Raw genomic sequence first — 22,897 nt, 5'->3', positions numbered from 1 at the left:
CGTCTGGTTTCCTTTTACTAAAAATATTTAACTTGAGTGCTATAGTTAAATTTATTTAAGCGATACATTTTATTAAATTGAAAGGCAAGAAAATTAGTGTTGACACTTTTTATTTATAGTAAGACCAGCCATAAATGCACATGATTCACGAGTTGTTTCGTAATTTATTGCTGCTTTATTTTAAAAATTAGTGTTTTCCATTACAAATTAAATATATTTCCACTTTTTAAACTGGAGCGCTAGCCTACTATGCATCGGAACGAAATAAAAACATCTCTTAGCCGTGTTTATAGTCTGTGTAATCCTAGACGTCAATAAGAGTTACATGTACAAACTACAGATATACGTAATTGGGAAATGCGTGTGTTTGTGAAGTGAACATCAGCATTTTTCTATTTTATTATTTAAAATGATCGCGTACAAAATGATCACAAAAATCACTAACGTCTAAGGTTAAATCATAAAATAAATGCATTCATTTTACAGAAATAAATTATTAATTTTTAACAATACATATAAATATTACTACACGCTGGGAAAACCACATTTACTATAAAAGTACTTTTGGACTGATTTCCGATCTCGATTACAGCAGGTGACTAATAATGTGTCATTCAGTCAGCTTTCAATTCCATCGGCGTGTGCTCTCCCTCACATACGGAGCATAGAGCTAAATTTTGAAAACGCAGGCGCTCTTTTTTTCCGTTGAAACACAGTAAGATGTATCTTTTTCCCCACCAACCGACGTCGTGGGCGAAAATGCAAACTGGCAATATTCGAGAATTATTATTTCTCCCATTAAATGTACACTTAGGAAAAGGATCGAGTGGGCGAGAAGTGACTTTTGGTATAGGATTTTTGCTGCATGTCACAATTAAGCACAAACTTTATGGCTACAAGAGAGGCAGAGGTGTTAATTTCAGCGCGCACCATAAATTATACACCTAAAAAGATGAGACAAGCATAAGACCGCGAGTATATTTTATGACACCCTATATATTATCCAAGAGTTTTGTACACAGATTTTTGCTAATGCAATCGCAGTCAAAATATTTACAAGAGGACATGCGTGACGAGCCAGAATTTTTTTAAATATGTAATAGCCAATTATTTTTTTGAAATGCTTTTTGGTACTTCATTGTTCTTTCCTCGTGTGACTCTAAGGACCATTACCATTAAATTAGTATTATCGGAAATTATTGGATATATTGATGTAAAAATTTTAACAAAAATTAGAAACTGCGCATTTTAATTTAAAAAGAGAGTATCGCCAAACAAAATAATTATCACAAGTGCGGCTGACGTGTCGAAATGCGCACGGATTTCCTCAGCACGAGTGGCAAACTCAGAAACCGAATATTGAGAGTCAAAAGCGTGCGAAATAGACAGTAAAGAAAATGGTTAGAGAGCAGCCAGGTGAGTGGTTTAGTTGCAGATGTGCTCCTCGCGTTTGTAGCGGCACTTTTCGCACTCGACGCTGCAACACCACACGAAGCGACATTGACACTTCTCCTCGACTTCGCGCACTTTGGTCTGGTACCCGCGGCCGCAGCACAGCAGCCGGCACCCGTCCATGCCCATCGACGTCCGGTTGCACTGACGACCTCGGGTGCCCATCACACCCAATCTGCAAAAGGGAAGGACAAGGGATTTTTAATTATATCCTGATGTATTAAACTTGAAGCGTATCTCAAATGTTAATTTGAACAATCCATGGAAGAGTTTTTTTGGGTTTTGATATTAACCGTAAGCCTAAAATATTTTTTCCTTGTGGCATTATGGTAAATGAAAAAGAATAAGACAGAATTAATATTAAATAATAAAGAATAAAAGTTTTAAAAAGTTATGGTTACTTCCGTATGCGGAAAATAAGGAATGGGTGGCTCTCAGATAGTGAATAAAGTATGAAGAAAATAGTAGCAAACTAGTTCAAATTATTCATTGAGCTAGTTATTGAGCTCAATGTTAATGCATTTAGATTTCTCTGCGCATACGACATAATATTATACCTTGGAATGATATTTTTTTGAAAGGCGATTTGTCATGAATCATGAAGCGTTTATATTTCAAAGAGTTCATGAGAGAATGACCTAAAACATTCTCTCATTCATTTAGTAGATTTAAAAAATGACGTTACAACATGCCAAAAATATTTCATGATGGCACCTTTTTTGTCTATTCACCTAAATAGGCAAACAAGAACTGGGCAGCGCAATGTGCGATGTGTATTTTGTGATTTCAAGGTAATTAGCGTTAATAAAGGATTGCCAAAAGAGATAAAGTCATAATTTTTGTAAACTCACGTGTCATTGCGTTCGCAGTAGTCGGGTGACTCCTCGAGGAAGACGAGCTCGGTGCGGTTCGGCGGCTTCATGTCCTTGTGCACGGGACGCAGCTTCTTGACGCGCTTGCGTTTGCGCTCGATCAGTTTAACGTGCGAGGCGCCCTCGAAGCGCGCCAGCAACGCATCGCCCACCGTGCGGAAGGGTGGCAGCTTGCGCCAGCAGACTTTTAAGCTGCACGAGCCCGACATGCCGTGGCACTTGCAAACCCGCAGCATCCGCGACCGCACAGTCTGTTGACAAGACGAAAATGTTATTTTTTATACCTTATTTGCATATTTGGTCAGATTAGCCGTGTACCGAAATGTGTTCTTTTAAATTAAACAAATAAAGAAATAAGATGAAATGACAAAATTGGCATGAGGTCACTCAGCGAAATTTACAACAGAAAATCAGTCTTTTTGCTGGTTTTACTGGTTTTATAGGAAACCTTTTGTGAAACATTTGGGCCTCACAGTATTTCATCTCCCCTTGGTGCAATTTCAAAAATTAAGGTGTGATTTATCAGTCCCACATTCTTGTCTTACTCCAAACCCAACTCTTTTTTGAAAAAATAGAAATTGATCTTATCACCTTTCTTTCCTTTATATAGGACGCCTCTTTTGGATATAATTTTTTTGCTGCTCACTAATAACAACTGCAAAGATGTATTCTTAAAACTTTTTGGAGAAAAGATTTTTCTAAATATTGTATCAATCTGGAAGCTTGGATATTCAAAATTCATCTCTAAATTATTTCAGCATTATCCATCGCAACAAATAAGAGGAAATGAGATTTGAAGGGTGACCGGAGTAAGGAGAGTTTGAGCTGACGGAGCTCTCGTAAACCTTTCCCCTGTTCATGAGGCTATATTCGTGCAGAGAACGGCTATTTCACTCTACAATATTGTATGAAGCAGGAAGGAATATGAGGCATAAACATAAAATTGTGCGCTGAAATGAAAGCCGAACGCGCAGGGGAAAAGAAGTGATTAGGCCGGCGCGATCTCAATGCGCACACCAGACAAAGGCTTTTATGATCGAAAGCATCAACGCGCGCAATTTAATATTTCAGTTTGGGGGAGGCGTGTGTGTGTGTTTCTCTCTCTCTCTCTCTCTCTCTCTCTCTCTCTCTCTCTCTCTCTCTCTCTCTCTCTCTCTCTCTCTCTTTCAACTCATCTCCCCAGTTTATAAACTCGTCCAGATGCTGCTGGACCCTTATTTCGTATTCACCATTCGCTCGCTCTATTCACGCGCCACTTTATGTACATATTTGTCAGCCAAAATATCGTGTTTCATAAATTAGTGTTATGGCTTACTCAAATATATTCCAGCAGCCCAAGTGCGTTTGTGGACGCGTCAGCACAGTAACTGCCCATTAAAAATTTGTTTTATGTGATCCGAGACGCCCCGCGAGACCGCGCGGCAATTGCGTGCACGCCGACTTTCGTTTTTATTGATATTCTGCCGTTCGGGTTTAAGGTCAACGGTCCGGCACTAGAAGACGAAACTTGAGAATCGATCCGGTAAATCTCGCTGGTGTTGTGAAACGTGAGTTTTCTTTGCTTGAGTATGGTTGAAATTCGTGCAAATGCGGAAAACATCAGGAAGGAGAACCTCGAGCCTTATTTTATCTCAGCTTTTTATTGCGCGAGAAACTACGATATAAAAGCTGCTGGAGATAACGAATAAATTATTTTTTATCATTCTCAGTTTTACAAGGGTTATTATAACCTGTTTAGCACGCCTAATTTTCATGCATAATTATAAAAAGTCAAATTTAAGTATAAATTAAGAGGACGCTACTTAAAATCTATAAATCAAATGGTTTTTCCTTATTTCATGCTTTCTTTATGACAGAAAAATTTTAATCTCACGTTTGCAAAGAGCGATCTTTTTAAAATATGCGGACTAGCCATTCGATTTTTTAACCTTTTCCTTCTGTTGTAACATTGAAATGGTTTACTTCACGCAGTTGCTCACAGACAAAATAAAAACCAATATGCAAAACAAAAATATCCAACTCACTCTCCGTCCTGCTTCGTTGTTGTGTAAGTTGACGAGTCCTTCAACATCTTCGGCATTCTCTTTCGAATCGACGAAATCCCTGCTGAACTTTTCCCCGTACTGGAAGTCCTGCCAACGAAATTGATTTTATTTCTTCAAACTAGGGTTGAATATAGAATAAAAATTTTACATCGGAGCATCCGCCCCACTGCCAGTTGCCTTTGGGCTGGCGGCGCTCGCGCATCCTGTAGTCGCAATTGCACTCGTTCATATCTCCGCGAGAGCACGACTTGGTTATGGCGTACGCGACGCCCGCCGCCGACACCGCGTAAATGAACGCCTTCTCGCGACTGCCTGAAATCATTCAGACACAATGGCAATAACATAAGACATGAAAGAATAGAGCATTTAATTCGAATAGTAATTTTATTAAAGCTTGGATTAAATTATCAAACAATAAATTAAATTTAAAATAGCAATAAATGTGGGGGACACCAACTAATTGGCATTCACAACATTCAATCAAACAAAGAGCAAAGCACATGGATCAATCTTCTTAATTAGATAATTTTAAATTAGGTTTGCAATGCTCAAGAACAAAATATTATATTTAAAAAAACGCCAGTTGAACTTGCATTATTCTAAATCAGTTTAACCAACATTTCCTGCTTGCAAGCTCCTATATTAATTAAAATCTACACTGGTTACAAAGGAACGACGAAATAAATACTTATTTGTATGTTTTGAATTTACGCACAATTATTCCTAAGAACAAAAATGTAATCATATTTTTATTCAGGACTTTCAGCAAAACAAATTAAAAAATATTAATATATTTATATTTTACCACACTGTCCAATGTACACAGATTAGGTTAATATGTATCTTTGGCATTTGTAATCATTAAAAATTACACTGTTAAAATTATGCTCAAATGTAGGCATAAAACCCTGAACACCAGGATAGTAGTTAAAAATTTTAAAATTCATAAAAATGCAATTTTAAAGCCAGCACGAATTAAGAATTTACTGAATTTAATACACACAATAACCTTTATTTGTGCGTTTAGATTCAACACAATTGTTCAAGTAAAAATCAAAATCAATATGCAATTCAAAGTTACAAGAGATGCAGTTTAAAAGTAAAATTTGTATACTTACTAATGGCGAGAACATTGCCAAAAATCATCGATGTATCTCGATTCGTGGTACAGTTCCATCGGCTCATGCGAAACTGGTGCTGGCACTCGTCGATTCCCAGTTTCGCCCCCATGCCTACGGACTGTGATTAATACAGAATTAATCATCTAAATTGGTTGCAGCAGGTTACTAAATGCATTGTGTACCCAAGAGAATAACGAATGACTGATTGTGCGCAACGGGTTTTCCTGTTCTATTTATATGGAATGTGTATGCATGCCTTCGTTGTGAATTTAAACAAAAGGCTCTGCAAGTCTGCAGCAATCTGCTTGCAAAAGCAGAGTTTAACTAATAGCGGGAGGAATCGAGGGCGGAAAGTCAACTTTTTGCACAGCAAAAGCAGCAAGGGCAGTGACAAATAGTTTGATTTACTGTATTTTCTTTCCACAGAACATTTTCTCTAGGTTTAAATGTAGTTCAAGTCACATATATATAGGGCCCACCAATTTTTCTATGCGCAAATATTAAAAAAAAATGGTTTGAACAATTCACCTATCCTAGGCATATTTTCGAATTCGTCCCCGAAAAAGATACACCATAGTCAGACAGTTTGACAAATTATATTAAATTTTATATTTTCAATATTCCGTGATATCTGAAGCATTAGAATTGGTTTTAAAAATATTATTTAGGTATAAATCCATAATTAAATGTTTATTGTCTTCTGTACAAACAAATACATAAATTTGTGTTGCATTACTTCATCAAATGAAGGAGGCAAACAAGTCATCAACTTTGAAGTCAAGGTCGTCACTTTCTCCTATTATATTTTTCTTAAAATACCAAAATATATCTTATAACCAAAATATCCTCAGGACAATCAGATGATATCTGTTTGTTCTCGATTCCCTAATATATATTTTCATCATATTACATGTTCACTCTAATATGAGGGTATTATAATTGTTTCCTCGCGTCCTCATTTTCTCAGTTTGATTTTTGTGGGCAATAGCAATCGCGTCAGGAAACTACCTTAATTATATTTCCGTAGCAAAACTATGTAGAAACATGATTACTTTTCGTGTGAGTTTTGCAATCAATTGAGAACCTGTTTTTTGGAATACAAATTTAAAAAAAATATCATAAAAATGCACTATTTTTCGCTACCCTAGACTGATGCTTTGTACGGGCAGACGCACACACTATATTTGTAAAAGCAGGAGGAAGGGTTGTGTGCAAGTATAGCGAGCCGCCCCTCCACGCGGCGGCGGACGCATTGTACTTTGCGAGCGCGACTCGCTCTCGAGGGCCTCTCAGGGAAGCCAACTATGCGGCGCTCATTGGTCGCTGCAAAAACTCCTCAGCGTGAGTGAGTGAGCACTGTGAGCGAGTGCATAATTAACTGCTTGAATACGAGAGAATAAGCGAGTTAAGCAGCCGGGCTGGCTTCGATTTCTCATGCAAGCCGCGGCTTAATTAGACCGACGGGCGCGCAGGTTGCACGCCGAAGGAGGGAGAACGGCGGCGCCATATTGTTTCTGCTGCCTATTAGCGGGGCCCTCTGGCCGATAATAGCCGCAAAAAAGTTCCGCATCGACCCGGCTAATGAATTGTAAAGTCGTTATATTTATTAGCACAATGACGAGCGAACAACATGGCTTCCGCGCGCGTGGGGGTTGACGTCGAGGGCTCTCGTTCCAACCCCTGCGTCAAGGGTCCTCTTGCAGTTGCAGGAGCTAGAGACACACGAGTGCAACAAAATGAAGCCGTCCCCGACAAGAGCCCGATTTTTTGCTTGTCGCAGAGAGCAGCCAACTCAAAATGTTGACTTACCCTGAAATAACCCCCTCATTAAAATAAAAAACTTCATTTAAACCCGAACAAAGAGGAAACTTCTGCACACACATAAAGGAAAGAATAATAACTCCGAGTACTGTCCGCGTTGAGTGCAATTGAAGCATTTTATAAATTTTTATAGCTCTCTCATCTGTTTTGCATTTTTGCATTCGACTAAGTTTCAAAATATTATCAATTCCCAGTAATTGCGAACATTAATTATTCTTTAATTTAAATTTTAATTTATCTGGTGTGTTTGCCAAAAATAGGTTTATTATTTAACAGATTTTAGAATTTTAAATTTTGTAACATAATTATCTAACAATTATTTAAAATTTGATATATCAAAATAATAGAAACATTTAATTTCTGTGATTTTAAGGATGTACTCACTACTTAGTGATTTCTTTAGTGAATATAAGGGTTCATCAATTTCGTAATGCTCAAAAACACTTAATTTCTCTTTTTTACATCGAGTCCTTTTTAAAAACTGCTTAACACTATTATGAATAATGCTCCGGTCACCAGTGGGTTGCTGAGTCAGCAGTAAATCACAAATCCTGTTTGCGCAAGATGCATACACCTGCCAGCTATTGTTTTTCACTTAATTGGTATAGTTAATATGATTTTTTTATTACGAACTTGAACAATACAGGGTTATTTATGCAAAATAAGATAGGAAATTATGTAAATCTCCATTTATTATTTCCAACAAAAATAAAATTTGAAAAAATAAGACGAGGATCTAGAAACGAAAATTGATTTTAGTTTACAACAACAAGATGTTCATGGTGTATCGAGTAATTGTAACCACTAATTGAATTTCTCTTAAAAAATGGAATATTAAGGAAACTAGCAAAAGGATTGCTTGCAATAGCTGGCGTTTTTAGAGAAATGCAAACCCCCTGCTTTACAATCATTCCATTGCGTTTTTTTTAGAAAATCTTGCAGTGAACCTTATAACATTAATAATTATTCCATTTGGAAGGCAAACTTCTGAATTTATATTGAACAATTCAAGAAAAAGCGTCTGAAAAGAACCAACCATGAGGATGCTTTCGTTGATCACGCAGAGCTCCTTTTGGCGTTCGTTGAGAAAGTGCATCGTCTTGCAGACTTCCTTGTAGTTCATCGGCGTTACTTCGTTGGCACCGGGAATGCTGTTTGGCAAGCCGAGCATCCTGGAACGATCGACAAGACTAATTAGATCTCACTTTCGCCGTGACGAGCCGCAGCACCCCTGCTTTAGCAAGAATTTTCGCCCGCCTTTTGATGAATCGTCTGCTTGAGCGAGCATAATGAGCGCGTCGGAAATAATCGGCCGCGATGTGCTGACAGCACAGACACGAAACCCTCACGATTCGAATCCAGTCTTTCAGAAATCATTCGCTGAGCTCTCTGTTTTTTTCATCGCAAATGCCAGCGGGTTTACGGCTTTTTTAATTTAAAGGAAGTTGAGAACTGAACAGATTTTATACCTGTGGGCAAGTGATTTTTCTCTCTCGTGCCGTTGATTCCCCTTCAGATTAATTCATCTTGAAGTTTTACGCATGTTTTACAGTGTGGTGAAAGGATATGAGAGTTACCAAGTTAATCGATTTGGAGGTACGCGCATTTCTCAGGCATCCCTCGGCAGTCTCACATTTCCTTCTGCGGCGAACATGCATAGGCAACGTGTGCGGCGTCCGGAGGGACGTGTAAGAGGTTTTAATGTCAGCAAACTTGATTTACTGATTTTCAATGAAGTTCATAATATGATTATTAGTCGTGTTAAGATCAAATTCGCAAATGCTAGTTTGAAAATAAATTACAAAATAAGCCATTTAATCTGTTAAAAAGCGTGGATATTTCTTAAAAGGTTTGTTTAGAAACTATCCAGGATGAAATGGTAATATATTTCTTTGAAAATAACTCAAACGGAAATCAATAAAGGAGAGAAAAATAAAAACCTTTAAACTCTATGATCTTATATCCGAAACCTTCTCCAGATCCAACAATTTCATTTAGATCGTTCCTGGTAGTTAAGAAAAAAATTAAGATAACAAAGCCATAAAGCTATACAATTAACGACCGGAAGTAATTTAATGGTATTTAAGGAGCAGCACAATAGTATTTTCCAAAAGAATAAAACGACTACAACTTACTGTTTTTGACATAATAATTTTCCCCTATTCTTTTAAATCAAAAATTTTTCACAACCCTCGTGTGCGCATTTTGATATTGAGAAATCAAAGGACGGCCACCGGCGCGAAATCTAATCCAGAGGCTGTTCGGCCAAGCGTAAAACCGCCCTGAAGGTAGCGCCCACCACAAGGTGAAGGTATTATTTATGGTTGGGAAGCTTCTTTTCCCGCAAGTTCGAATGAAGGGCTAGAGAGCATAGGGGGAACGACGCAGGAGTGCACGCACAACGACCAATTACACTCGGATCTCTGAGTCGAGTTAAAGGTTTTTCTTTCGAATTAGTTCACCCTTCGCCGCTGATTGTGTTTTGAGAGATGCGTCGTTAAGATTGGAAGCGATTCACGCCGCGCGGCGATTGCTTTTCGGAGCAGGAAACTGCTTTCCACCGCCAGTAATGGACCCTTTCAAGAGAGCTTTGGCCAATTCAAAGTAATGGGCACGTTGCATAATCTCGCGCGCGGGATATGGAACGTGTCCAAAAGCGCCTGTTGCAGGCACGGAAATCACTTTGACTCTCGGGAAAACGCTCTCCGCGCGAGCTAGTTTAGATTAGGAAGGAAGCAGAGTAGTTTTGTGTTTTGATTCTCCGCTTGGTATCTGAATATTATTGTGCTGTATAAATAAAGTTGCAGAGTATATCACGCCCTTTTGTTGTATACTGCTTTTATTTAGTATTTTAAGGACTGTTCCGCTAAAAATGTAATCTTATTATTAACAATATTTTATTTAGAAATATTTTTAAACTTCATATCTTGCAGGTACCAGTTAAAATATTATGCCTCCATTTTTAGGTGCTTAACAGAACGTTGCTTGCCTTTTTTATTTTAAGAATATTTTATAATATCAAGGCATTTTATAACTTGAGCGCAATAGTCGATTCAAAAATTGATTTTAGGTGCTCAATAAGCTTACAGCTCTGAGTTAAATTCTTTTACTAATTGTATTTCCTACTTGAAAATACAATAATTTTTGCAATTAAAGTAAATATGTTGATTTAATTTGGTTTAAAAAAGGCATTGAGATGGTTATGGGTGTGATAAAAATGTTGTTTGAAAATGTCATATTTGCCCAATAATTGACAAAAAATATCATCAGCAATCATCATTTATTCCTTTAAAAAATCCATCAATTTCGAATTACTGTCTCCTTCTGATTTTGTATCTCCATTTTGATCTGCTACACCTTATTCCTTTAACAATCTTATCTACGTGCCAATAGAGGGTATACAAGTTCTCCAGACTCAACACAGTACAAAAAAGAAAATGGTTTTAAATTTAAAGTTTTTGTTATATTTATCCGGGCCCAACGGAAATGATTAATTAAGATTATATATGTATAAGACCCCATAGCTTATATCAATTACATTGCCAGCAAAATTATGACCAACGTTTTGGTTAATGAAAATTCAGATTCTGTAAATTTAAAAAAATATTTAATGCAAGTTTGACACTTAGATGGCAGCTTTTTATTCTTTTGGCATGCGTAAATGCCTATTTGGTGAAACTCTTAATTAAGGAGTAAAAATATGATTTAATCGAGAAGGGAGACAGTGCTCACCTACTTCAAATAACCTTAGAGCCACATTATTTAAGATTCTTCTGTGTTCTTGGGAGAATTTCTGCTTAAACTGAATTCGATCCACATAATAAGAAGAACGTATTTTGGCAAAACTAGAATTTTCTGGCTGTTGCAGAAATTATTCCCTTCACTTGTCTCGTGCTTTAGTGTTCTGCACAATGTGATCGTCTGCAAAAAGTTACAAATTTATTCAAACGCGTCATAGGTGGCACAAATTGTTCTCAGCCTGCGCGTATCGCTGCCGGAGCCGATTTCACGCGTCCACCGCGGGCCATAACTCTGCGGAGTTTACGGCGCGCGCGTTTGTCCAACAGGTTGCATACCTAACAATAGGCACACCAGTCTCGGCGGCCGAACACGCGTTTTCAATTTGCGCAGCAAGACCCGAATTTTGGCGCGGCGGGGCCGGCACCATAAATGTGCAGAAAGTGGGAGTGCAGGCAGAAAGTGCTATTTCGGCGGCGCGTATGCAGCGCGAAACAAACGTGACTTATGTGCGGAGGTGGATAGATAGATAGATGGCTCGTGAATATGAGAGGCAGAGATGAAAGGCGGCGGCACGAGGCCATAAATCGGAGCAGACGACGCTGCAGCCCGGTAAATATTTAAAGACCAATGGCAATTACTAACTAGCTGCTGAACACGCATATCGGCTGACTGAGTGAGCGTGCGTCTCGCGCCGCGCCTGCCAATCAACACTCGCACCCGCCGCTGATTGATGCGTTACATCGCCGCGTTCAAGCCGTAATCCGCATGCCACGCGCGCCCATTCGAAATTGTCCGGCAAGAAGCCGCGGCCTCCGCCCGCGCCAACACTAAGAATTATGGCCTCTTCATTCGGTCACTTGTCAAACCTCGAGCCAAAATTTATACTGACACGTCAGTTTCAGCTGATCTCAAGCAAACAAAGTTGACCAATTTGAAAAAGAAAGGGACCGTGTCAATGAGAGAGAAAAAAAATCTACTGACCTGCGTAAAAGTTTCTTTTGACTACGTCTAACGCAGTGAAACATGCACGGGGGTTTGAATAAAAAATTGTTCCCCTATATTTTTTACTGTCTGTTTAAGGATTTTTAGATGGATTTTATAAGACTAAATCACTAAATCATTGCTTAGAATGTTCCGCGTATTTTAAAAAGGGCGACAGTAATTAAATAACGATAACCTTCGGGTTTTTATTAAAATATCGCAATAACTTGCAAAAAAACAGCCCCTATTAAAACAAGGGCTGTGAATTTTGGACATTTTTTTTAAATATTCGGCTTATACTGTTTGTACCCTTTAAAATTGATATTCTATACTAAAAATAAACCAATTAAAAATATTTATTCCCTGAATTGTTAAAATGGAACAAAGCGCTATCTCGTGTGATTTGCGTTTGCATTGATTAGGTTCAAGTGGCATAATTTCTTTGTTTCCTTACTCACATTTTCCAGTTCTTTACATTATTCGCGTTGAGGAATTTTCTGGAAATTTGAAAAGCCTGTTTTTGTGGAAATGGTCTCCAAAGAAGTGTAAGTTTACATCAACAAATGGGAGTATGGAATGTTAATACATAAACCTAACATTTTCCTTGGACTATAAAGCAATAAAATTAAATTTTCAGTAGGTTAGAATAATTATTTTTATATTTGTCTTATGTGTATGACTTTGACAAGAATAAACAACAATATAATATACATCAACATGGCTAACGAATTTATTAATAATAAATTTCTCGACCAATGAGATTTTAAGGAGACAAGTTGCCGTTTCACGAGATAAACTGATTAAAATTGACAGCTGAAAAAAAACAAGAACAACTCTAACTATAATTTTAGAAAGCTATAAATTATGTAAGCACTTTTTATTTGAAAATTTTGTTTTGAACGTTAAGTGTCACGCTGAATTGTGATTAAAACTGTATAAGGCCTGCAAGGCCGAAACAGATGCTGTTTAGTACGAAAGCGTGTGGTCTAGTTTTCCTTTTCAAAATTATCTCGTGGCATATCCCATCCCTAGCCAATCCCCTAGCTGTTTCTATTATTATTAGTTAGCATGAAAGTCTCGGCGTGCATTTCTTTCATTTTTTTCTATTATACTTTTTCTAAATCAAACAAAAAAAGCAATCGTATATTTTGCTAAGTACTTTAAGCTTCGTGCAAAAAGCGTGACCAGCAACACTAAACAGCGAGAGAACGATGAGGTGCCTCGAGGCGACGGCTGTCTGTCTGACTATCAAGGAAAACGCAAGGAGCTGCTCGCTTATTGAAAGCAAATCAATTAGCATGTTCAACATCTGAAAATTGCTAATGTGCACGCTGAGCAAAAAATTCGCCGCCCACGGGTGCGGCTCGCCAAATTGCTGCGCCGCCACTAATCGGTGCGATTATCGCGCTACCAGAATGCCCAACACCAGAAAAACACCGCTGATCGACGAGGAAACTCGCGAAAATTTCTCTCGCCTTGTAGAATTCAACGTATTTTAAAAATATCCAGTGCTTTTGTGTTCAAATTTTAATGTATGCGAAATAGATAAATCGTTCTTTTAGTTAACATGCATTAAAAAAAGAAAAAAGTTCGAATATGCACGAATTAACAATGTTTATATTTAGACGCAAATATCTAACCAAAAAGGATGAAATTCGTGTATTTTTTATTGGAGAACCAAAAATACTGTCATCCTGTATATAAATGAATATATTTTCGAAGGATAGTTATTATTCTTTTACTTGACAAAAGTAAGAAAGTTTTTTCTTTGACAAAACACATAAACATAAACATTTCTGTTTTCAAACTAATGAAAGTGTGAATTGAAAATGGTTAAAATGTGTTAGAATATATAATGAATAATTACATTCTTCATAAGCCAATGCTCCCAAGCCAGTGCTTAACACATCCGTGGATTTTTAAACAATGTCATTTTTGTATATGTGACAAAAGCCGAGATACAGCATTTCAGAGGTTTCTCGGGGATAAAAAAATATTTGTTTTTTCCACTTTCAAAGGCGGATTTCTCGATAACAACAAAAACGCCATTTTCTTTTAATTTTTATATGTGACTTATTGGGCAAACGTTGTTCGCTAGATAAAAAATTGCAAAAATTATACATTTTGCTTTTCGTTTGATTTTTTTGGATTCGGGAACTCAAAATTTGAGGACATAACATTTTTTGACGATTGTCGTGTCAGCATAAATAAAAAGTTACATTGATGGTGATTTATTTTGGTTTATCCCTATTCTCTACATAGGAGCCGAGATATTTAAGGTCAAAGTTTCATATTAAAAAGTTATGTTCTTCCGGAAAAGTAATTTTGTAGATTTTGACATAACAGTTTAGTAACACACTTTAATACCTTATTGACAACATCAGGATAGGGTCATTCTAATTAAAATTTATTACGGTTCCCCCTTGTTTACTAGTGTGGAAAGAACATTTTATTAAAAATTAAAAATTCTGCATTCTTCAATTCTTAGCCACTAATTTCTTCATTTTCAACATTTCTATAGCCATAATATGAGCCATATTTGATTTCTTTTTAAAACATTGATTTTTAAAAGACATATTTTAAGCCATTTTCGACTAAACAGAACGCCGCATCCTTAAACATTTTCACGTTTACAACTTGATTTGATATTGTTTTGGTCAGACCAAGACAATTAAGGTATTGTTAACCCCAGCCCTTTTATTGCAATGAAGAAAATCTTCAATTTTTTAATTTGAGATTCTCTTCTATTTTAAATCACATTGAAACAAAAACAATTAAGCGGAAGAAATTTATTTTCTGTCACCTAATTCAAATCAAACAGTTAAAACATTTGAAATGAAAATTGAGAATTTTCCTTTCTAGTGAAGGGTCTTCTCAGCCTCTGAACCCCATCATCATATTTCGTGTGGAATGTGTATGTGCTTTGCTTGCTATGATGGGATTGCAAGCGAGACTATTTGGTCGGCTTTTTTCCATAAGCAACTCTCTCGCGCCCACTAAAATATGGCCCAAGACAAACAATCAAGCGGTGCACGCGGCAGATTGCCTTCAGATCTCTTTCTGGCGCGTTTCAGCTCTGACAAGTTATAAATAAAATTTGTTTGTTCCTGCCGCTTTACTTCAGCGCACAATGCGCGCATCTGCAATGCGTAAACCACCGTATTGTGCGCGGCTATACTATTCAAACGAGACCATCGTCAAATCATGTCTTTTCATTATATTCACTGCGATTCATTTGCGTTTCGAAAAATATGAAATGATTTGATGGCGTTCACTTGCGTTTATTTCCTTATTCTACAACTATAGAATTGTTGACGGGCGAACATCATCTCTGGTTGCTAAAATCCGTTTGTTTTGGCGTCATTTGCGTGAGAAACCAAAGCAATTGCAATATTAATTAAATTTGGCAAATGTGCAATTTTGAGTTAAAATGCCATTTTTTATTTATTATAAGGCCATTTATTTATATTTTCTGTACAAAGCTCAAGAAAATTATAGTTTGAGCATATTCACAAACTAATATGATAATCCGATATTAACCTCGTTCATCGATTTATTTCTTGATATACAAATAGAAATTTTATATAGAATGCATGAAAACGTAGAAAAAAATTGTTTTAATATTTTCGCTTTTTGAAATGTTGAAGACCACGGTGTGCTTCAGCAATCTTAACAACTTTTTTACCAGCATATATATATATATATATATATATATATATATATATATATATATATATATATATATATATATATATATATAAATTTGACAATTTTAACCATGTGATAGAGCATTAAGGTTTTTTTTTTTGAAAAAAAAAATGCTTTTAAACGAACGATTATATTTAATATTTTGAACAAAATGATTTTACCAACATGCTAATAAAAATTCAAACAAACACTTTTTCTATATATATTATGTAAAACAAGTTTGGTTTAAGTTAGCCTCTTTATACAAAAATATGCAACACAAATCAAAACAAAAGTTGAGAAAATTTTAATTCAGAAAAATAATATCAGTAAAGTACACTTAATATTTGCGTCAAACTTTTCTATGGTTAACAATAACTTTTATTCGTGTTGCATCAAACTGCTCTGCAAGATCTAAACATATAGCTAAAATCAACTAAAATAAATAAATTAAAAAATTACTAGAAGTTTTTAACCAAATTTTGAATGATTAAATTACTTTACTGATTATTACAATAGCTACTCCCACAAGCAAAATGGCTAATAAGTCAAAAATTTTAAAATAAATTTAATATCATTCGCTCGCATAATCGTACACTGGCTTTTTCGGCCCCGTAGGCCTCGTCAGTAGTATGTTACCAAAATAAATTCATATAGCCACTATTTTCTGTTTTGAAAATTCCCGTGGAGTGTTCTGAAGCTGCGTTCAATCGATCATCGTTAATAATCTTAGACAAGCAATGAAACCGCTGAAATACAGCTGATCATGAAATAATATTTTGGCAGAAGAGGCTTGAAGAGGAAAACTTTAAAATACCAAGAAGTTGAAGGCAAATATGATCATGTCAAACGCCTAATTTTTATCCTATGAACAATTTTTTTCATCAGAAAAACTATGCGAATAAAAATAAGTTATCAATAATTTTGATTTTTCTTTTGACGTCAAAATTTTCACTAATTAGATTCAAAATTTGATTTTATTGCAGATCTCAGCAGGATAACTTATTATGTCATCTTGAACAATTCTTTCGTACACATCACCCATCGCTATAATAAGGCTAGGCGCTAGACGCTTCAAAACTAACGAGAAATAAGCTAACTAGCAGGCAGATGGGATCCTCCACCCACAAGTCAGAGTGGTTGTTTGTGACGGTCCGAATTTCGCGACAAAAAACCGGGGCCTTAGGGAGAGGTTAGAATGCGTGGCGCTCGTTTAGCGAATTATGCATCCCACGTAACATTCCCGCGGAGAAATTGCCTAACTCTCGTTTTATGGGCTGCCTATTTCGCACATATTTTCGCCCTTGGCTCGTAAAAAGACCAAGAGCGGTTTACGACCCGGCACAATTAGGCACCAGAGTCTTTTTTCGCCATCGCGTCGATCTCGAGATAAAATAGACAGATATTACACCACATGTATGTATGTCCGAATCGCGCGCTCGTCGGGTTTGGGAAGGATCAAAACTGTATAATACAAATTGTAGAGGCTGTAAATTCAGACGGTTGACGACACATTTTATGAACCTAAACATTTGTACTCTATTTTCAAGAACGCAACCGAGCAAAAGTCGCAATCGAATATTTAACCTCTCGTACAAAGTTGTTTGATTAGAAAAAAAACAAATCTCAAAATTTATGTGTATCATACTTAAAAGTTCAATCACTTCGCCTTTCATAAATATTTATTTAAACAAACGTGATTTTGTATAGTTATAGCAGTGATAAAAATTTCTTATATTTCTGCACACCATATCACTGTGGTAGAATACAATCATCGAAACCGAAATTCAGTATATGGTTTATAAAAACAACTGGAAGTTAGTTTTAAAGATTAGAAATAGAGACATTATTTTAATCAGATTTTTTAAAAAATGTTCAGATCTTGCAATTTTTAATACGTCTCTTGAGGTTTAATTTGCTTTTTGTCTGTTTTTTAAGATCCGAATATGGGGCTCGTTAAATATTAAAAACGGGTTTTATTTCTAAGAAAACAGTGCTCAAAGTGGTAATGATTTGAAGTGATACGCATATTAAATTTGTTTATTTAAATATTAGTATTACCGGCTGCCCATACCAACCTTGTTTAAATTATTTTGTTCTTAGAATAATTTTTTTTAGATTTTGACAAATTTAAGCTATTTTAAAGAACTGCGCGTTTTGTTCCATTTTGATTTTTCCATAGCGACTGAATGTTAAAAAAGTGGTCGATTCAATGCATTTAATTATTAGACCGAAAGTGCGTTATTTAATGTTCATCACTGTCGTAATCAAATTGGGATGATAACAAAAGTCAGAAATTCTGAGAAAGGAATGATTCCTCTCTTTGGTGGACAATTAATTCGATCTCTGATTTTAGTGGCGATAAATCATCCACAAATGCACGAGGGGGAGAAAGAGCTATTATTGAGAAAGCAAAGGGAGCAGGAAGAATCCATCTAAAGCAGACAGACATTTAACTAGGAAGGCTCGAGTGGGCTCTGATTTTTCCTCATTTTATTACTGTTTACGCCTGGCCGCCGAAAATATGGTCGAGCAGCGCAGACGGGGCTTTATTCCGTCCGCCGCCCGCCCGCCCGGCTGTCGGCCTTCTCCAAATTTAAAAAAGCCTTTGCTGCAGCGAGCGGCACGGCGTTTGAGGAAAGAGAAAGAGAGACAATGATCTGGCCGTGTGTGTGTGTGTGTGTGTGTGTGTGTGTGTGTGTGTGCTCTCTCTCGTCGTCCCCAATGGGCAATTCAATACAAATTGCAGTCTTCAGGGTCTGGCCATAACACCTCTTATCCGAAACGCAGCACTCGCTCGGACACGGCCCATAAGGCACGGTCGGGGATCATATCTGGTTATGCGCGTGTGCCGGCAAATGTGATGAGACGACTTTCCTCGATCACCGCCCGATAAGCTCAATTGCCATTCCGGCTGGCGGCCCTCGGCGATGACCGGCGTCGCAGCCGCCCTTGGCCGCCGCGCTGCACCGCTCGCAAAACCCTATGGCCCGTAAGATTCCACTGCATTCCGTATTCCGTCCCCCCTGTGTGTGCATATTCGCCTCTCGAATGCGCTCCAAGCAAGAAGTATAATGCAAAAGATTTGCCGCTCGTTTTGTCTTTCCGCTTGTTTTCATTCTATAACAAGACATTTTTTCAGTGGAGGTTGCAGAGAATAATTCTGGAATGTTTTTGTTTGTTTGTTGAAATTATTTAATTAGCATTTATTTGCGTTTAAAATTAAGAACCAGCCATAGCAATAATTGTCCACAAGAAAATGATTATAAATATCTCTCGTTTCGCAAATCAAGATTTTCAAATAATACCAATGGAAACCACTCAAGAATCACACCAATATATACTTTATGAAAACCACATTAAAAAGTAACTATAGGTTTACGCTTTTTCCCAAGATCTGATACTTAAAATAATTAATATTTTTAACTTCCTTATAAAAAATGTTGGAAATTTGTTTCAAAATGTGATTCTTTATTAAAGGTACGTGCATTTGGCAAGTTCAACTCCTTTGAAATGACAAATATCTTGACATATTTTAACAAAAACAAAAGACTTTAAAAAATTGCCAAATTTTGATGGAAATCATGTTTATTGGGCTGAAATGGTGTCTCGAAAAACTGTATAAATAAGCCCAGAAACCGTCTGAAACCGTCTAATTCGTACGAGTAACAATATAAAATATATTCTACGGTTTCCCGCAAAAAAGTCTGAATTTCACAAAATAGCGAGCAAAAATAACTAAATTTGACCTTTTTTATAGCTCATCTACATCTAAAAGAAAATCGATACAAAATTTAACAAAATTCCATTTTGGTCATGGAATTAGTTAAAAGAAGAAAATGGAATAACTGTGCAAATGATTTAAACTAAATTAAATTAATGTGATACTGGCAAATCCATTTATGTCTTTCATAATAAGCAGCAAATTAAAAAAGTGATTTAAACCAAATAAATTAGTATTGCATGAAACAAGCAACAGCAAAAAAGTATTTATTGAAAGATGATCGTTTTCCGAAAGTTTTACATTTAAAAATATACCTTAAACCGCGTTTAAAAGATGCAATTTGACTGTAAGATAATGGTTATCATGGTCAATTTTCTTCTCATTGTATTTTCAGGAATATTTTCCCTCTAATTTTAAACTAGAAAAACGCGTGGAATCTACTGGGCGTTGCTTGGTATGACGCAAATTGGGAATAGAATAGTAGCAAATAGCCAGGGGCCGAGTATAAAACGTTCCGCAAAAATAGGTCTTGGGAAAGCCTACTGCGGTGCTTTAGAAGAAACAGAAGCGACGGTGGAACGGTAAAAGTTTTTTTTCGCACACGCGATGCGCGCGATCTACTCCGGGGCACATATTAACTAATAACAATAATAACAGGTTGCGAGGCCGAGATGGAAATTGATTTCTTTTAAAAATAATAGCAGTGCTGAAATTTGCTGCAATTATTTCTACAAGGAATGTTTACGGATTGAACACTTTTATCGCAACAACTATTGCATGCCACTGTAAATTGAAATTGAAAAAACATGGCCATGAGAGATTAAAAAGTGGTTCCTTCTAGTTTAGAAGCATTTTTATGAGATTGTGTTTTAGCGGAGCGGCATTTATTCGCGTTTTCCTTGTGCCTAACAATGAAATAACTATAATGATTCTAGTTTTTTATGTGATGTATATGTGTTAACCTCTCTTAGTGCGATAAGGATATTAAAACAAGACTGTTACGTTAGAGGTTTGGTATCCAAACGGTTCTTATGAAAAAAATGTAAGAATTAATGATTAATCCAATCAATCATGATTATTTGCGGAGTTACATTATTTCTTGGTCAACCAAGATAAGAAGGGCTTTTTCCCTTACCTTAATACCTCTTATTAGTTAATTAATAACGAGAGGAAGATATAAGGCTGAAGTTTTATTAAAAAATCTACATTTACAGCACCTGAACATTTTGTTATGCCTGATTACAATTTTATTTATTACAAATTTATTAGATTTATTCAACAGATAATATGAATTTTATGACTAAAATGATCAATTTTAAGCAAAATAAATTGAGATTTCTGGCTTACAGACTGTGTTAACCCTTTGAGAGGCATACTCACTAATTCATGAGCCGATTTAATATTTAAAAAAATAACTGGCAGGTTTTAACTCAACCCGTACTGGACTAAGTGATATGGCAACACGAATTTGGGAGGGTCCCTCTTTTTAAGAAATGTTTCTTGCTATAACTTTCTTGCTATAACATGAACATTTTATCCAACTATTGGGGAGTAAACAGTCCAAAACACTTGCACACATTGCTTAAAAAATAGATGAATGAAGCTTTAGTATGCTATCGTAGCCTTCTTTTAGAAAATACTCATTGTTAACATAAAGAGAAATTTGTATTTTCCTTTTTCTATAAAGTTCCTTGATTTTCACTGTATATTAACAATAGCTCCAGTTTGATTACCGCACTTTCCGAAAACTTAAAAGGTTCGACGTGGGTTGTATACAGCAGGTTGATGATTTATTAGATTTAATTTATTTAATTGATCCCGCACACTCCAGCTGTTACCACCGGTTAATGCAAAAGCGTTTGTGATTGAAAATTGGAAATTGTTTCAAACTATTCAGGAGTAAAACACGAACTGAATGCTACTTGTAGCCCACAATCAATTATTATTGAGCTTAGCAATAGGGAAATTAAACTGAAAATCAAATCCCATCTCCAACAACACAGAAAACTGGAACTGTATCTTTAAATATTTTACTTTTGTTTGCGTTAAAAGTTCACTTCAATCAGGTCTCGGGGATACTAAGAACAACTCATTTTTTGTTACAAAGGTACAAATTTTAAAATTCGATCCTTTTCAAATTGAAACTCTGGACAACAATTTAAGATTTAACTAATCTGTAGTTTTACTGATATTTTGGCAGGATCCGCACAATTTCAATTATATTTGCAGTCCATTTTATGAGAATCTAGTGTACATTTTAAAGTTCAACCAATCTTGGGTTATGGTGCATTCTTTCTAGTGTAATTTTACACAGAATTTGTTAAACAGAAAGAGAAAGAAACAAACACGCATGTAATTTAATGAAATTTAAATTTACGCAACGGCTCACCTCTGCGTAGATTTACTCTTCATGGAAATTTAAAAAGGAAAAATTAAATACCAAGCTCTTGTACGCTCTACAATGGAAATTCTACTTCTCAAATTATCAGCATTGCTAAGTAAAATCGACGCAGAGCTGACAATGAGCCATCACGTAAAATTAATTTTCACAGATTTGTGTGCTTTCGATCAAAACTGTGATTTAGAAAAGAAGGAAAATGAGTCAAATCCCCTAATTTCCCCATCTCAGCAGAGGCTATAAAGAGTGAGTGTGAGAAAAAGACAAATAAAATAAACTAACCACCAAGATGCTTCGACCGAGCTGTGGTAGGGCAGGGTGAGGACGAGGAAGGCCAGGGCGAGCGCCCTGAGCCTCAGGTGGAGATCGCACTGGCCTGTCGGCAGGGCCATGTCGGGGGTGCGCACTCTCTCGCACTCACTCTCGGCAGCCGCAGCCGCGAAGCAGACCACAGAGAGACTGACTGCGACTCCTCCGACTGATCTGCGAGGCAACTGGCAGCCGGCTCGGCGGCAGACCGGCGTCGCGGCCGAACCAACCAGCGAACCTGCACACCGCCGCGGAGTCGGCCCAGCACCACTCCATACCCGCCTCTGCCCTACGTCTCCCCTTGCGGCCACTCTCAGCACGCTCAGCACACTGCTCGCCCCCGAAAAACTGAAGCTTACACGAAACACGCATGAATTTTTTTTGCCAAATGTGATATGGCTGCGTTTTTGACGATTTTCCGAAAATCGCAATATTTAAAGCTCAAATTTTCTACATAAATTTGAAAGGAATCACAATATTTTATGCGGCTAGATAAAAATGTTTGAAAAGGGACATTGGTGGAAATTTCTTTTTTAATTTTCAAAGAGTTTTTGTTGTATGGTGGTAGCCGAAACAAATGTTATCATTGACGCATTTTTAAATATATTTCAAAATACTAATTTAAAGTAATTCTTACGTGCAATGATTTTTGTAATCGTTTTATCCATTTTATCTCTTTAGAGGTGGGTTCCAACGTATTGGGAGATCATGTATAAATTTTGAAATGTAAAAATTGAAAGATCTAT

General features: G+C 36.6%; 1 protein-coding gene across 1 annotated transcript; it reads right to left on the bottom strand.

Annotated features, from left to right (window-relative positions):
- Positions 1-93: 93 nt before the first annotated feature.
- On the bottom strand, positions 94-22,371 carry LOC135936706 (protein Wnt-1-like). The gene is made up of 7 exons (XM_065479630.1): positions 22,125-22,371; positions 8,348-8,483; positions 5,488-5,608; positions 4,518-4,681; positions 4,349-4,456; positions 2,304-2,575; positions 94-1,627 (listed from the first exon to the last, which is right to left on the bottom strand). The coding sequence occupies exons 1-7, from the start codon at positions 22,232-22,234 to the stop codon at positions 1,426-1,428; spliced, it is 1,113 nt and encodes a 370-aa protein (XP_065335702.1). The 5' UTR covers positions 22,235-22,371; the 3' UTR covers positions 94-1,425.
- Between the last annotated feature and the right edge of the window lie 526 nt (positions 22,372-22,897).

The sequence above is a fragment of the Cloeon dipterum genome, chromosome 2 (genome assembly GCF_949628265.1).
Source record: "Cloeon dipterum chromosome 2, ieCloDipt1.1, whole genome shotgun sequence".
In the NCBI taxonomy this organism is placed as follows: domain Eukaryota; kingdom Metazoa; phylum Arthropoda; class Insecta; order Ephemeroptera; family Baetidae; genus Cloeon; species Cloeon dipterum.
The sequence above is the reverse complement of the archived record's forward strand: the minus strand, read 5'-3'. Positions and strand labels throughout refer to the sequence as shown.

Excerpts from the sequence above, each read along its gene's own strand:
- LOC135936706 (XM_065479630.1), bottom strand. The coding sequence starts at position 22,234 with ATGGCCCTGCCGACAGGCCAGTGCGATCTCCACCTGAGGCTCAGGGCG. Across the intron at positions 8,484-22,124 it reads TCGGTCGAAGCATCTTGGTG|GATGCTCGGCTTGCCAAACA; the intron begins GTTAGTTTATTT and ends CGATCGTTCCAG. Across the intron at positions 1,628-2,303 it reads TACTGCGAACGCAATGACAC|ATTGGGTGTGATGGGCACCC; the intron begins GTGAGTTTACAA and ends TCCCTTTTGCAG.